At 36.7% G+C, this 16,381-nt stretch overlaps 1 protein-coding gene across 1 annotated transcript in view; it reads right to left on the bottom strand.

Moving 5' to 3' along the window:
* Positions 1–5,750: 5,750 nt before the first annotated feature.
* Positions 5,751–16,381, bottom strand: part of DCN (decorin) — a 38,574-nt gene continuing 27,943 nt past the window's right edge. The window contains exons 4-8 of the mRNA XM_058022354.1: positions 14,525–14,738; positions 14,224–14,337; positions 13,009–13,102; positions 9,087–9,225; positions 5,751–7,259 (exon numbers count right to left, since the gene is read on the bottom strand). Coding sequence (XP_057878337.1) covers positions 7,065–7,259; positions 9,087–9,225; positions 13,009–13,102; positions 14,224–14,337; positions 14,525–14,738 — 756 coding nt within the window. The 3' untranslated portion in view covers positions 5,751–7,064. The remainder of the gene's footprint in view (positions 7,260–9,086; positions 9,226–13,008; positions 13,103–14,223; positions 14,338–14,524; positions 14,739–16,381) is intronic.

Raw genomic sequence — 16,381 nt, 5'->3', positions numbered from 1 at the left:
GGTCACCAAGGGGTAGAAAGCTCTTTTATCTCAACTGACTCACTTGAAAGGCAAGAGAGGGTGGACCTGGGCTGGAGGCATCCTCAGCTTCCTTCTCTGTAGGACAGAGCTTTGGTAAATGTCTTCTTCAATTCATATTAATGCTATTTCTTTCCCAGTTCTGCAGAATAATCTAAAATCCTTGTGCATTTTTTTTTCATAGTGTGAAACCATTCTCACTGTCTGAGATGTAGGAAATGTGACAATCCTGTGTGTCAGAATTCTAACAAGGCAGTTCAAAGGGAATATTGCCACTTCATTTAGTCCTTTGACAGCAGTAAAGAGCTAATATATTTAAGTTTTCCCATAACAATCCAATTATTTCTAACTGCTAAAGGGAAATTCACACAGTCTTCTCTATCTGTCTGTAATCTACACATGCAGAGGCTCCCGTGTATATAAAAGATTGGCATGTCTTTAAAGAATTTGGTGTTGAAAATTAGCAATAAAGGATAGAAATCTTAAATATAGCCAAAAGGCTAATCTTTTTGCTTCGTTTTCTTGATGGCATGATGGAATATGAAGTCACTCGAGGTTTGGGATCTCTCAATCTCTCTCTGTTAGCCAACACTTCAAAGTCAGTGCTTTGTTTCAAGAATTCATTGTTATGTATCCATGTTTTTCTTCCATGTTAGAATGATGTGTATGGGAAAACCTCTGAAGGTTTATTCTCAGAAGGGAATATGAAATGCTTTTGAAGCATTTCAATTGTCTAGAGTTTCTAGCATAGGCAAGCAGTAGTTAGAATTTTTCTTTCATGTTGAGATTATTTTATGCATCTTGAAATTTCTTTTTTTTCTGCACTCTGGAATTTGGTTTATTCTTTACAAGCTTTTGATTCCTGCAAAGATTCAATACCTTGAAATTAAAAGATTAAAGGATCCAGCATCAGAATCCTACATGATTAGCTTTAATTGGTTCTGAGTTTTTCCTGCTAAAAGGACTTTCTAACATGTGCTTAGTAGCAGACACATGGTCCCTATTTTCCATGACTTTAGGGATTTGAACACTTTCAAAAATTACTCTGTAGAGCAGGACTAGCCTAATTAATCTCAATTAAAATCTTCATCTGGAAGCAATAATGTAACGTGCATAAACTTGTAATTTCAAAAATAGCAACAAAATTCTTAAAACTTTTTTATTCAAATATAATATATGCTTTAATACACTAGTTAAAAATGAATAAAAGGTGTAAGTTAGATTTACCACAAAATATATATTGTAATGCTGGTTAGACAATAACATAAAGAGTGTGAAAAATTTTGCTCGATTTCATGTTAAATATGAATATAGAAAGTTTTGTAAATTGTAATCGTTTGTACAGAATCACAATTGGAAGGGACCTTGAGAGTTGCCAGGGCAACTTAGAACGGGTTGAACGGGAACTTGTCTAGGTAGGTTGTGAATGTGTCTAGAGAGGGAGACCCCACAACCTCACTGGACACCAGTTCCAGTGCTCTGCCACCCTCAGTGTAAACAAGTTTTTCCTAATGTTGAGATGAAGCTTCTGGTCATTTAATTTATTGCCACTGTTCCTCTCCCTGTCACTGGGCACCACTGAAAATAGTCTAGCACCATTCCCCTGGCACCCACCTTTGAGATATTTACAGGTGTTGGTGAGATCCCCTCCCAGTCTCTCCTCTCCAGACTAAACAGGCCCAGCACTCCCAGTTTCTCCTTATAAGAGGGATTCTCCAGTCCCTCAATCACCTTTGCAGACCCTCTCCAGTAGCTCCCTTTCTCTCTTGTCCTGAGGAGCCCAGAGCTGGACACAGCACCAGGAGTGGCCTCACCAGGGCTGAGCAGAGGGGCAGGATCATCCCCCTCGGCCTGCTGGCCACACTCTTGCCAGCGCAGCCCAGGACATCCCTGACCCTCCTGGCTGCAAGGGCGCTGCTGGCTCCTGGTCACCTTGTCACCCACCAGGGCTCCAGGCCCGTCCTTGCAGAGCTGTTCTCCAGCAGGTCAGCCCCAGCCTGTGCTGGCACTTGGAGCTGTTCCTCTCCATGTCCAGGACCCTCAATTTGCCCTTGTTGAGCCTCACTGGTTTCTCTCTGCCCATTCTCCAATCTATCAAGGTCCCACTGAGGCACAGCCTTCAGCAGATCAGCCAACAGCCCTCCCTCCCAGTTTTGTATCATCAGTGAAATTTCTGAGGGTAAATTCTATCTTTTCATCCAGGGAATATCCAGAATAAAGCAGTACATATTCCACTGTCCATTCTGTAAAAAGCTAGGAACAACATCATCCCATCTATGAATTAATATTTGTGCATCTAAACAAAATATCATGCCATTTATGACTAGAAATCATAATAATTTTCAAGTATTCTCTCCTTCTGGGAGTGAGCCAAAGGAAGTACCTGGAATACTTCCTGGCATGAAAAATTTCTCATTTGAGGTGTTTTAGACAGTTCTGGATTTTTTTGTTTTAAAACAGCCTTTTATATTTAAAGAGATGACTTTTTTTTTTTCTGTTTACCTTCAAAATTGATGCCCATCTGTATTTTTTCACCTCCTCTGAGTGAAACTATTAGAGCTATTTGTGTGGCTAAGTGTTTGCAGATGCAAGGCCTACAATTAATGCTGCTTTTCAAAAGCTTCTTAACTGTGTTTCATGCTGCAGAAATACTTGTGGATATAGAAACACAACCATCACTGCTTCTCATCACACTGTTATAATTTTGTTATTCGTTTTCTGCTGTAGTCTAAAAAGAGGTGTGAAATATGTAAATAAATATATAATTAGGACAATAAAATTTCTCATAGTTTTTTTTCCCCATTCTTTCTCCTGCAGATTTAAGTTCAATTCCAGCAGGCAGTAACAGAGCATTAACATTCTTCTGGTCTGCTGACTTAAGACACCCACATAGAGGTAATCTCCAAAGCTTTCAAGCAGCATAATGTACACACTGAGAAAGAGAACTGCCTGACAAAGCAGTTATGAAGAAACCACTTCTTTAAATCTCAGAAAGGAAAGAGTGGTGTTTAACAGGCAGGGTAAGCAGCCTTCAGTAGTGCCTGTGTGCAGACTGATCCTCTCATGGCACAGTAACAGCCCTGAACTTCCAGAGCAGGAAGCAGGGCAGGAGGCCAAAGGCTGGTTTGTGTCACTTAAAATGCAGCCATTGATGAGTCTAGCTGTTTGAGTGTTTGTGTTGAGTGTAATCCAAACAGCTCAACAGTTTTTGCGCCTCTTCAGGACATCCACAAAAACTTTGTTCTTTTGCAGATGGAGCTGCTGGAGCATTTTTAAGATAAAGTTTTATGCTAAAAATTATCAACTATTTTGAATTTCATAATTTCATTTTGAAGATGAGGCAATTAATATTGAACCTCTATCTCATAGCCCATATTTCTCCTCAGTGCTCTGCAAATTGTCACTAACATGACTCTTTAATTTATCTTCCTTTTTCTTGAATGAACTATTTTCAGCTAAATTAGGGCAACTCTTCAGAAAAAAAAAAAAAAAACAACAGAAAACACAGATGTAGGCAAGTCTCTGAAGCAAAACTGACTTCAGAGCAATGTGTGCATACAGAAAGAATGAGCAAAAACACATCGTTGTTCAAAGCAAGTGTATTTGTGGGTGTACAAAAAGACTATTGATTTCACAGCTCTGCATCTCTGACTTGATAAAAAGAGAAAACCAAAACAACAGAGTATGTGAATTTAAGTACCCTCTTCTCATAAAGCTTCATAAACCTTTTCCTTTTGGTTTTCTCTAGTTAACAGTACCTTTGTTACTGTCCCTCTGTGACACTAGATGGCACTTCAGAGTAGTGATGGAATCAGAAAGCTTGTAATCTTTTTTAATTGTTTTGCATATTATACTAGAAATACATTAAGTTAATGCTTGCTTTGAACAAACACAATTTTTCAGCTTTTTCCTATTTTTTACACATGAGTGAGTGTGAGGTAGAAAATGTTCTCAGTTTTCAAAACCAGCTAACATAGGCAGAAATCGATTATAAGAGAGGTTCACTAGCAGCTCAAAAAAACCCCAAAAAACAAAACAAAAAACCCCAACCAATCTCCTCCCCACCCCCTGCCCCCCCCCTCAAAAAAAAGGCCCCCAAAACCAAATTATTTGCCAAAGATCTGTTACCAAACCTTGTGCTTAGATGATTTTAGAAACAGCTTGTGGAGGCAATTGAAAAAATGTACAGTCTTGGAAATGAGAGCAGCACACTGATGCCAAGGATTTAAGAGCTGGTCCTTTCCTGGAAATGAAATTAGATTTAATGCCATTTATACATCAGCAATTGAGTATATGACAACTGTCCATAACCTGGTGCACTGTAGGAGAAACAAGACTAAAAGATGGCCAGACCCTTGTTGGCAGTAAGGTTTGCTTTAGGCTGCACCAGGAAACAAAGTATTAGTTATTCTTTATGTGTTTGAGTCCAACAGTTGTGACCATTTACTGTCTTCATATTTTACAAAGAAGTTGAGGATGCACTGCAAGGCCCAAAATTTTTCTGTTTTAGTTCTCTTATTTCTTTCCACCCAATTGTTTATAGATTGTTTGTGTTTGTTCTTTTTCTTTTTTTTTTTTCTTTTTTTTTTCTTTCCTTGTTTTGTTTTTAAGCGGAAGAACCATCTGTTCTTTATTTATATGAAGAGCAGTTTTGAAAGTATTGGGCTTCCCACTGCTTTGAAGTCTCTGCAGATGCTGTGCATGGATAGAATCCCATCAGTCAAATATTACTGGTGTGGCTGCACAACTTATGGAAAACTTACAGTGTGCTTACCTTTCAAATTTTTCATTATCTTGCTTAGGTCTCTTGTTACAGGATTTGCTTGTTTTGTTTTATTGAGAAAGACTGGAAATCAGGGAAGTCCTGCTATCTTTGCAGCCTTTGGTTGTTAGAAGGGAATGTATTTTATGGGAAATAACTTACACTTTCACAGAGAGCAGCAAGCTTGGTGGGGTATTACAGAGGAGGAGCAGACTCAGATATTTTCTTCTGGACTTGTTGAAGTTTGTTCTAATTTGAAAGAAAAGCCTTAGTATGTGAGATGTTAAAACTATGGATGGAGAAATGGAGAGTTTGTGCATATGTTTACATGATGCTTTATGTAATTGTTGTTATTTTTTGTGTGAATATCTTTCTGTAACCATGTACTTACAAACTCTGTGGAGTTTTTCAGGCTAAGACAGTGCCTTTGTCCTCTCTTGAAATGCCAGTACTTAGTTTTCTTCATGAAGTCTCTGCACAATAGTCAACATCCAACCAAGAACCAAAAGGAAAAAACCCATAACTGATGATTTGCTGCAGTGTTTTCCCTCCTGTGACAGAAAGATATCATATACTGTTTGTTTTATTTAAAAATAACTCTCTAAAATGTGAAATCCAGAAGGAAAACAGATAGAAGCAGAGAAATCATTGGCTACTATATGAAGAAGATAGCTCAGATGAGTGCAAACATGCTTTTTGCTGTGTAGTGGTTATAGTGAGTCATATTGTTTCCAATCATTTACTACTGAATAAATGACAGCTATAAAAAGACTATATTTGTTTGCTCCTGAAAAAATACCTATGAAAGTCAGGCATGAAAAAATTCCTTGAGGCAAAAGAATTTCACATAACTTATTCTTGCTTTAGCTATCACTATGCCAAAGATGTTCAATTTTCAAGACTTATTTAAAGTTCTGACACACGTATGTTGTTCTATCAAAACAAAAGAAGAAAGACAAACACTTTGGAGTTTGCCTGTATTACATTATTCTTTAATATAAATGACATATAAGTTTTACAAATTAGAGAGATTGACTTTGGAGTATTAAGAGTCTGCAGAAGATTTTTTTCAGGTGATGTTTTTATTGAGTATATGTTTAGCTTTGAAGATTGACAGTAGATATGTACAGCCTACCTTTGATGTGCTTGCTACCCGCTGGTATGGGTTGAAGAATCCCAATTTACAGAGGGCTCCAAATCACTCTAAATAGATGCATCTACAAATGATGTCTCAACAATGTCCACAATAGCAGTTATTTCACTTCATATATTCCTATACTTATGGTTTTGCTTCTATAGTTAAAATTCCACAAATTTGTTGGACAGAGGAGCCTGCATATCTCTACTTCACAATTAATTCCATTTTTTAAAAACCAAAACCAGTAAAGGATGTTGATAAATGTACAATGAAGAACAAGTGAAAAGTGAACTGCTATGGGGTTTTTTTAGATAAATACATGGACTGATAACAATTACTAAACCCTTATACCATACTCTGCAAGGCAGTACAGTCATAAAAACTGCTCTTGTGACTAAGGTAAGAAGGATTTGCTCTAGAGAAATTTAGTCATCGAGCTCCAGATATAGGTTACAAGTTTTTTACTGCAGACTACTCAATATTTTATTCATTAGGACGATGTTAGGCTAATTCTGAATAGCATTGCTCTAGAAGAATGGCAAACTTTAAAGAACTATGTGTAAAATACAAATTTATTTATTTTTTTCAAAAATAATGACATTAGCAACAACTTTATTTGCCTCTGCTAAATAGATACATTCAGAATTATCTTATAGTGGATATTTTTAAACCTCCAGGGCTTGAAATAAATTTAAAGGAGGTAACTCTTACCTTCTCAAGTCTCAAGATGATTTGAGAGTCTTTTTTCCCCTCTGCTATTTTTCTCTGTGTGTGGCTATAAAAATAACCTCAATCACTGTCTTTTTTTTTTTTAATAAATCATAACTTGACAAATATTTACTCCGAATTTCATATACAGTGGAATCTGAAAACCTGCAGCATTCAGCAAACTGAAAAATGCCACAGAAAGCATGCTGGAAAAGAAGGCTGAAATAAGTCAGTTTAAAGCACAGTGGGCAATTCTGATTGGTGGTATGCTCGCTCTTGTACATCTGTTATGTCTCATTAATTCCACATCAATGGATCATCTCCACTTAAAAGTGAAGTTTCTGGCATTTGGCGTTAATTGTTAGCAACGGTTTTTTGAACAGGCCTATGAGGACAGACACTTTAGCTGGCACACAACCGACCCCCATCCCTAGAGATCTATTTGTAATTCCCAATCTGTACTGCGGAGCGCTCGTGGATACACCGGAAGGCAGAGGGCTGGATCTCCCAGTACTGCACGGGGTTGCTGAAGAGGCTCACGCCGGAGTAGCTGGCCTTCTTGGTGTTGTAGCCAAGGGGGCAGAAGTCGTTGATGCCAATGGAAGCAATTTTGTTGTTATGAAGGTAGACCACCTGAAAAGCATACAAGTGCTGAAGTGAGAAATTGAGCTATCATGGCAAATAAGAGAAAATATTTCATATTAAATGCTTCATATGCATTTTGGCAACATTATGCAAATATGTCTTCTTTCCAAACAAATCCTTGACTCTGTTTACCTTTTGAAATACCTAGCATGTACCCAATTGACATAATTTCTACAGAAAGTGCACAAACTGTGCAAGGAATCTAATAATGTGTCACAGACATGTTTTATGAAAAATCCATTCCTTTGGATTTTTTCTCCTGAGAAGCTGCGAGGCCTCAGGAACAAGATGTAAACAATAATTATCTGCTGCTGTGGAATGCAACAGGTAGATCTTTGATTGGTCCATGTTGGTTGTTTCTAATTAATGGCCAATCAAAGTCCAGCTGTCCAGACTGCCTTGGTCAGTCACAAGCCTTTGTTATCATTCCTTTTCTATTCTTAGCTAGCCTTCTGTATAATTCTTTCTTCTCTTCTTTTAGTATAGTTTTAATATATTATATATCGTAAAATAATAAATCAAGCCTTCTGAAACATGGAGTCAACACTCTCGTCTCTTCCCTCATCCTGGGACCCCTGTGAGCACCATCACAATAATGTTGCTGTCAGCTGGTGGATCTGTGACCAAAAGAGGAGCCAAAGATGTGAAGTTATGAATACAGCACTGTGGCTCTGGAGCATGCGCTGTATACTGTAGGGAAGACATTCTGTGCTGTTCTTGTGAGCCAGCAAAGGCTTCCTGAAGATAAAGGAAAGCCCCATATCTCTCCTGAGAAAGACACCAAGGTTGTCCCCATGGCGACGTGATGAAGGAGAGAAAGTTAAAAGACACGGACTCTATCTGGCTCACAGAATGACATGGCTCCTTGGTCACCCACTGAAAACTGTTTCTTTCCTATAACCAATGGGCAGTGAATATGAATGCTAAGTGAATGTAAATATCTTGAAAAAGTATAAAATCAACATGTTGCTATAATAAATCTCTCTTGCACCCTTCTGTTGGAGTCGTGGTACTTTGTGTTGTGTCGTGCTCAATAACGACATCATACAGAGACCATATTTGATGCCAATTGGTTTCTCTCCAGCTCTAATATTTTCATTCTCATGAGTGCAACTATACAGGACTCAGAGCCAAAGTAACACTAATGACAATTTAAAGTAGCTGATGAATATTATTCAGCTCCAGATTCATCACTTCTGGAGCATTTTTCCAAGCAACAAGAAGGGGGCAATTTACATTTAGGAGTCTTCATTCTTTGAGAGCTTTCTTTCCTGTAAAATCTTAGTCTGGGTGAAGACAGATTTTAATTGCTTCCAAGAGGCAATATTTCTAGATATCTGGTCAAAACGACCTCAGAAATTCTGGTGATGTGAAATGCCTATTTTGTCTGTTTGTCCTCCTGATGGCACTGTTTTGTGAGATAACAAAAGAAAGGTTATTGGGAAAGGTTGCAAAACGTCACTCAGTAGAAATGAAAAAAAAAAAACAACAGAAGAAATTGTCTTAGAAATTATTTTTTGAGTAAAGAGGAAACCTAAGTTCAAAAATAACACCATATTTTTTGTGGTCTTTCAGACATACAGACACAACGAATGTACACCTCCAGATCTATACACCTCCATAACCATTTTCACCAAAAAATTGCAATAAGAGTCTTCTTGTTGTATTCAACATTTCCTTCATAATTCAAGTGCTTATGAAACTTGCATCAAGTTAAAAATCCTGTGCACATTTCTGTTCAAGACTGAATAAACACACAAATACCATTAGGAATCTTTCATCTATTGCTCTCTGATACAGTATGATAAACTTTACCTGTATGTATTTGTGATCACCCAGTCCACTGGGTACTCTGACAAGTTCATTGTTGTTCAAGTGGAGCTCCCTCAGGTGAGGTACATTGTTAAGAGAGCCATTCTCAACTGAAGAAATGCTGTTGAAACTGAGACCCAGTCTGAAAAAGTTTGAAAAAAAATTTAATATTGAGGGGGAAAATTCTCTGAGACTTCTTAACAGCTTAATTGATAAGAGAATTTAATACAGGTAGTAAGAGACCTCATGTTAAAATAATTTGCTATGGGGGAGTACTTTTAAAGGAAGCCTTCTTCACAGTTATCTAATAGCCTGTAATTCTTGTAGCTAGTAGCAGTTTCAGAAGTCAGGGCCTGAAACTAGAACAAAATCACAGGACTGAAAATTCTTGCTTGATCTTTATGGATGAGAAGTTTCCTAGTATTAATTAGTATTACATATAATGCAAATAGTCTTATCCCACTAATTTGGATATGGTAATGCTTTCAAACTATTAACTGACAATGGAGAGTTTAATGTGCGCTCCCACTTACATAACATGAATTTACTTCGCTCAGAAACCAATTCACAGTTCTCCTAGCTAGAATTTGATAATGAAGAATTTTCATTAAAATTTATTAGAATGAACTTTCTTTTGAATAGGGTATACCAAGATTTAGCATAGCTTGGGGAATTGAATCCTACATAGCAATTCTCTCTGAAGTTCTACAGAATGCTTACAATGGACTTCAGTGATGGGTACTCATAGTTAATGCCTTTGAAAAGATTGGAAAAAAAAACCTCCATGTTTTTTCAGAGGGCTATAAATTCTTGTTTGACACATATCTAAATATGTGCTCTCTACATACGCGGGTCGACAAGCAGATGTGTCAAACCTGGGAGACCAGTACCAAGAAAACCAGTTCTGACTTTCATATTAGTCTATTGAAGAAAAATAGTCCCTTTGCACAGTCTTTTAGGGAAAGAATGAAATTATGGGAGTCTGTAGTGAAGTGGACCCAAATCCCAGAAGGAATGAAATTATATGCAATTACATCTCCTCTAAATGTCTTACAAAAACTCTCAGTCACTTGGGGCTATGCTTGCAGATGAAGTAAGTCAATATTATTGTATAAAACAGAGGGTGATTTGGAAAGAATATGGTCTCCATTGCCCTTCCCATAGGAAAAGAAAGGAAGAATTTCACAAATCATTCTTGCTTCATACATTTGATATATTACTTCCTTTCTCATTAGTGAATAAGTAACATTTTCCCAGCGTTTCAGTAAATCTTATCCAAGTGTTCTAAATCATTGAAGACCATCATCATAAATATATCTCAAAATTGAAGAAACTCTCAAATAATTTTTCACCTTTTTTCTCCAACATCCCCGCTGAATCATTTCCGCTATGTTTTTGAAAAAAACTTCATGATGCTCAGCACTGTTATTATCGTTATGGGTTTAGAATCATAGAATCATTAGGGTTGGAAAAGACCTCTGAGACCAGCAAGTCCAAACGTTAATGCAGTCCCACCACATTCACCACTAAGCCAGGTCCCCAGGAGCCACATCCATGTGCCTTTTGAACACTTCCAGGGAAGCTGATTCTATCACTTCCCTGGGTAGCCTGTTGAAGTGCCTGACCTCCCTTTCAGTAAAGAAATTTTTCCTAATGTCTAATCAAAAACTCCCTTTGTTTGGTTCAATTTCCACTGTTTGAAGCTAGACCATTTCAGTAAGTTTCATTACAATATAGATGTTGGTAATATCAACACATAATGTGTAAGGATGTGTAATGTGAATGTTTTCTTGGAACTCATTCCTGCATGTAATCAGCAAAGTCTTTTTTGGATTTACTTTCAGAAGATTATTGGTTTTTCACTGAATCACTCAATGAAGGCTTTTAAAAGACTTAGGAATATTTTACAAGTAAAAAAACCAAAAATGACAAATATTGTGCATCTACTAGAATGCAAGAAAACTCAAAAGAGAATGAACTGACATACACCAAGATCTTGTTTTACAGTTTAAAATTCCTTAACACAGCCAGAAAAATAACCTGTTTCTCAAAGTTTATTTGTGCTTTAGGGCAGCTATTAGACTGTCAAGCTTGAGTAGGCTTGAACAGGATTGTCTGACCTTGTTCTAATATCTCTGAAAACTTTGTCATATTAAAAAAAAAGCTGGGGTTCTTTATGGTGGGCTAGAGCTCTTCCATAGCTCCCTCCTTTCCCCATCTGTCTGTTTTGTGCAAGGTGCTCCTTGTTCATGCTCTTCCTTACCTCTCACCTTTGCAAAAGAGCATCTCTGACTATGCTTAGGATGCCTGCTTAAGCACAGGGCAGAGAGTGCTTTAAAACCTGGAGCCTGCTCTGAGCAGCTCCACATTTCCACGTCCAGGTCAGCAGAGTATCTTGTTGTGCTGTACAGTACAGCCGCAATAGGAGCAGCCCAAGCTTAGATATTTTTAGGACTCCACTGGCACCTGCTGTTTAAAACTTTATGCCTGAAGGCAGACTTCCAACAGTGTTGCCCATGTGATGCTGCCTGTGGTGTTTTCCAAGTGTGAATGAGAAAAACAGAAAAACTGTGTCATCTGCAGGACAGCTCACACGCCCCACCACCCCCATCTCCAGTAATGTAAATACTCTCTACCTGAGTAGTTTTCATCTGGTTTTGGTTTTGGAAGTTTTCTTCATAATTTCTCTGAAGAATCTTATAATCTATTCTAAGCCTCTGTAACAAACTATAACTGTTCCATAGTCCTGTAGTCCATATTTATAATATTTTTATTTTTTCATTAAAATCTAGGACAGATTTCTTTTTGAGTCTGTGATGAAATATTAACATAAAACATAAGATGAAATGTCTTAACTTATAAGATCTGGAAAGCAGTTCTAAACTTATATCTCGGAATTTTCAGATTCAAAATAAGCACTAGGTTACTATATACTTCATTGCATTGAACTACTGTTCAAGCAACTATAAATAGTTGTAAACTAAACACCCCTCACTCAGTAATCTCTCTCTGATTTCTATTTTCTACCCTCATTATGGCAAGCAGAATGATGAAAATCCACTAATGCAGTAATCTGGTTAGAAGTCCGATTATCAGTCTTTTTAAAAACCATTTTCATAGTAATTTTTTGAATATTAAATTATAAAAATTACTTGTAGTAAAGGACCATTTTGTTCTGCTACATGTTTTTTGATGTGAATGAATTCACAAATCACTCTGTATAAGGGATTTTTGGGAATTTCCCTTTTTATTTTCCTACACTTAGAGAAACTTATTCATCAACATAACCACAGATTAGCAGAGTAAAGTCACTCTGACAGTAACAATTTTTCAATTAAATTTTATTAATTTTTTTCTTAATCATGTTCCTGGACTCATTGCAGACTTGCCCTTCTTGAGAAACAAAGGAACCACTGTTGAAAGAAGTTTTGGTTCCCATGTACTTTTTTCCTCATTTTCCAGGCAAACTGCATGAGCATTGCTGTGTTCCAAGAAAACTGCATAAACCAAAGATGGACATGAAATGAAAGAAGCATGATATAATTTAAAAAGTCTAATTGTTCTTGTTTGTTTGGATTTTTTGGGGGTTTTTGTTTTGTTTTGTTCTGGGTTTTTGTTCAGCTTTTTTTTTTGTGTGTGTGCGTTTTGTTCTCTTTTCTTTTTGTTTTTTGTAAATCAAATAAACAGTTATCCTGGGCATATAGCACTCATAATTGAAAACAGATGAAAAATTTTGTCAGGAGAATAAAAAGAAGTGTTTTTCTCTTCAATCACCACACAAATCCTTAGAAGCCTTTCCTGCTAAGTTATGATTATTTCAATGATTCTAGTATTCATGAAGGACAGATTTATGCTTTATAATTGTGTGTGTGGTCATTACAATTTCAACTAATATTTTAGATGAAAAGAAGAAATTAATTCTTACTTTGCCAAGTTAGTGAGTCCAGAGAGACTTTCAGCATCAATTTTGCTGATTTTGTTGCCATCAAGGTGAAGCTCAGTAAGGGATGGAGGAAGGCCTGAAAGAGAGAACACCATCAAATTAATTTTGATTAAACTGGATTCTTATATTTAAAAAAAAAATGTACCATAACAAGGTTCTTTCACGGTTGACAAAATAATATTTCTAAACTTGGCAATGAACTGTTCACTAAATGAAATAAAGAGTTTTCACAACCCTAGTGTCATTAAACACTTAACTGTCATAAAACAGTTAACTCTTGCACAATTAAATTCTTCTCATTTATTAATTCTACCCTTCATAATTATGTAAATGGGACCTATAAAGATCTCTCATTTTAGCCAGACTATCCATATACATAAATGTGCAAACATGTGTCATCTAGATATTTAACAAGACACAGCAGTAGAAAATGCAGCTGTAAGTATGAGGTAAAATAATTTTAAGGTCATTTTAGTTAGGGTGCATACTAATTTACAAACTCTGCTTATCAGGGAAAACAAAAGAGGAAACACATTTTACCTAACTGAGGTCTCTCAAAAGAACATCCAGAATAGGAAATATGGGAAGAAAAAAAAAAATCTGTATTATCTCTCAAAAAGTTTTCAGCCATTTCCAAACAATCTGTTGGCTGAAGTATGAATAAATTGAATATCATTTCATCTGTATTAGAATAATTCCTGTTTGTTTGTTTTGTTTTTAATAAATTACAATGAAATTGTTCTTATTTTCTAGGAATTTGCAATTAAGGACTTTGAAAAATAGCAAAGATTTCTGTTTTGTTATAGGGACATTATTTTTGGCTTCAAACCCACAGACTTGTGGAGGGTAGATTTTATGCTTGTACAAGTTCAGCTAATTCTACATGAGTTTACAGTTGTGTAATGTTAATCAGGCTCAATAACCAGGCTTGGAGGCTGAAAACATTCTTCCATTTTATATTTCAGCTATGAGACAACAAAAGCAAAATAACATAAAATGACGTTTCACAGTGCACCTCTCATGAAGCTTCTTGTAACCAAATGCCAAAATTTTCTAAACTAATAAAAGTAATCTGGTTTAAAACCACATACTTTAAGGACAGACTTAAGAAGCTTTCATAATATTTTTTTCCCAACTGAGTAGAAGTTATCACGTTATACCTGTGCAATTTCCTGAAATACCAATGGAATTTCTTACCCTTTGGGATGCTTGTGATGTTGGTGTCTGCGATACGGATGTAGGAGAGCCTCTTCATGCCCTGGAAAGCTCCGTTCTCAATGCCTGAGCTCTTGATTGGATTGGTGCCGAGCTCTGCCAACAAAACATGGTTGTGAGCTGGGCTGCGGTGTAGGCACTTATATTCTTCAGGTAAAAGCTAATTTGGAGGCACAATTTATTGGGGCACTTGTTGCCTTTCTACTATAATCACTGATCAAACTACAAATAGCATCTTAAAAAACCACTCAGTTGTGTTTGTTAAAATTTCTCATGCTCATACCTAAGACAATCACTTGATTCAGTCCATTAAAGACGGCTTTCCTCAACTTGGAGATCTCATTCTCATGAGCCCGTATCTCCTGGAGAGACTTCGGCATGTTTTCTGGGAGTTCCTTCAGGTTGTTCTTGGACAGGTAAAGTCTTTCCAGTTTCTTCAGAGGAGCAAAAGCTAATGGGCTTATTTTGCTGATTTTGTTGTTGACAAGGATCAATGCCTGTGGAGTAATAATCAAGGAGATCTCAGATGACCACAAGGGAAGTTATTTTTGTGGTGAAACATTTTAAAATTATTATTATATTATTATTATTAGTATTACTATTATTATTATTCTCTATTGCCTTTTGAGGTCTTCTGATGGCAAATTTGGTGAGCTGAAGTAAATATAATGCAGTACTAAAAAAAAGATTATAAACTTCTGAAACAGTGAAACATAAGTCCTATAGAACAAATGCAAGTGTTACTTCATTGCTGGGACCGCAATGCAGCTTCTGTTAGCATCCATAATTTATGTTTAAGAAAAAGTACAATCATTCCATTTGAAAGCTGTGAAGAACAGGACAGTCACAAAAAATACAATTTTTATTTGGGTTTTTTTTCTGGTTTTGTTTATCCTAAGGATACTGTTATACCTTATCCATCACCACACAACCCTTCTAACCTGTGTCTCCTGAACAGAAAATTCTATTACTCAATAGAGTGAAGGCACAGCCCAGCTTAATAAAAATATGCATAACTTCACCTCATTCCTCTTATTCTTATAAAACAGCACTTACTAGATTTTGGTCAAATAACAACCTTTTTTTTTTTTTCAGAGATATAAGCTATCTTTTTGGTATGAAGAATTTTGTATGGAAGGGGAACAATCTGAAGCATCAAGCTCCAGGCCCTGCTGTTGGGAATCATGGACCACACGTACTTTGTCTTACTTGTCAGTGCCTAATCCAGTTCTCACAACTGTGATATCTAGACTCAGGGTAACTCTAAGATTATCTCTCTATACAGTCAGCAGAGAAAGACCTTCATGAAAGCACTCTTATCTGTAACAGGTGTTCTCTGCATGCCTCTGAAATTTTACATTACTTCTAAATCTCATAGATTTAACCATGACACAAAAAGGGAGAGGGTCTCGTTACTGTCATGACATAACACAGTAATGGAGATTATTTCAGATATAATAGACACTTGAATGATTCTTATCATGCCATCTGTTTGCTATCTACTTATCAGATTTACAGCGCTGCATGTTTTTTGCAGTGGATTATGTAGAATGTGCCATTTAAGTATTGATATAATATCTACTTATATTCATTAATAGGGCATCTTTTTCACCACCTCCACTGTGCTAGTTTTAGAAACAGAAGACAAAAATTGTTGTAAATACTATAGTGAACTTCAGAGTGTTTTCATATTTTCAATATTTTCAGAATTACACTTTAGTCTGTTTCTTGGAGGAAAATGGAGTGTCTGACATTCCATGATCAGTTAAGTATTAAAACAGTGGCAAGACTATCAGCCTCTGTGAGAGCAGCTCTCCATCATGGAAACTGGAAAGAGGAGTGAAAGATGAAAATGGTGATGTGTTTTTCCCCTGATGGACTCCTCTTGCAGATCACCCTCGGCAAAGCCAGCAGTGTGTCCTGGACATGGTTTCACTGAGTGCACTTAAAGCTCAACAGAGCTGGTTTCAATTTGGTGTGCTAGCTAGAAATAACTCACATGCAAGAGGAGGGAGAAGAGGTTGCCCACAGTTCAGCAGAGCTTTTCCCTAACAGTAAGCCCATCCCAAAATAAATATGTTGGTCAGTGGAGGCCCTGGCACCAACTCCCTTTTATTTGGGCCTGTATGATAAAATAAGA

This window comes from Melospiza georgiana, chromosome 4 (genome assembly GCF_028018845.1).
Source record: "Melospiza georgiana isolate bMelGeo1 chromosome 4, bMelGeo1.pri, whole genome shotgun sequence".
In the NCBI taxonomy this organism is placed as follows: Eukaryota; Metazoa; Chordata; class Aves; order Passeriformes; family Passerellidae; genus Melospiza; species Melospiza georgiana.
The sequence above is the reverse complement of the archived record's forward strand: the minus strand, read 5'-3'. Positions and strand labels throughout refer to the sequence as shown.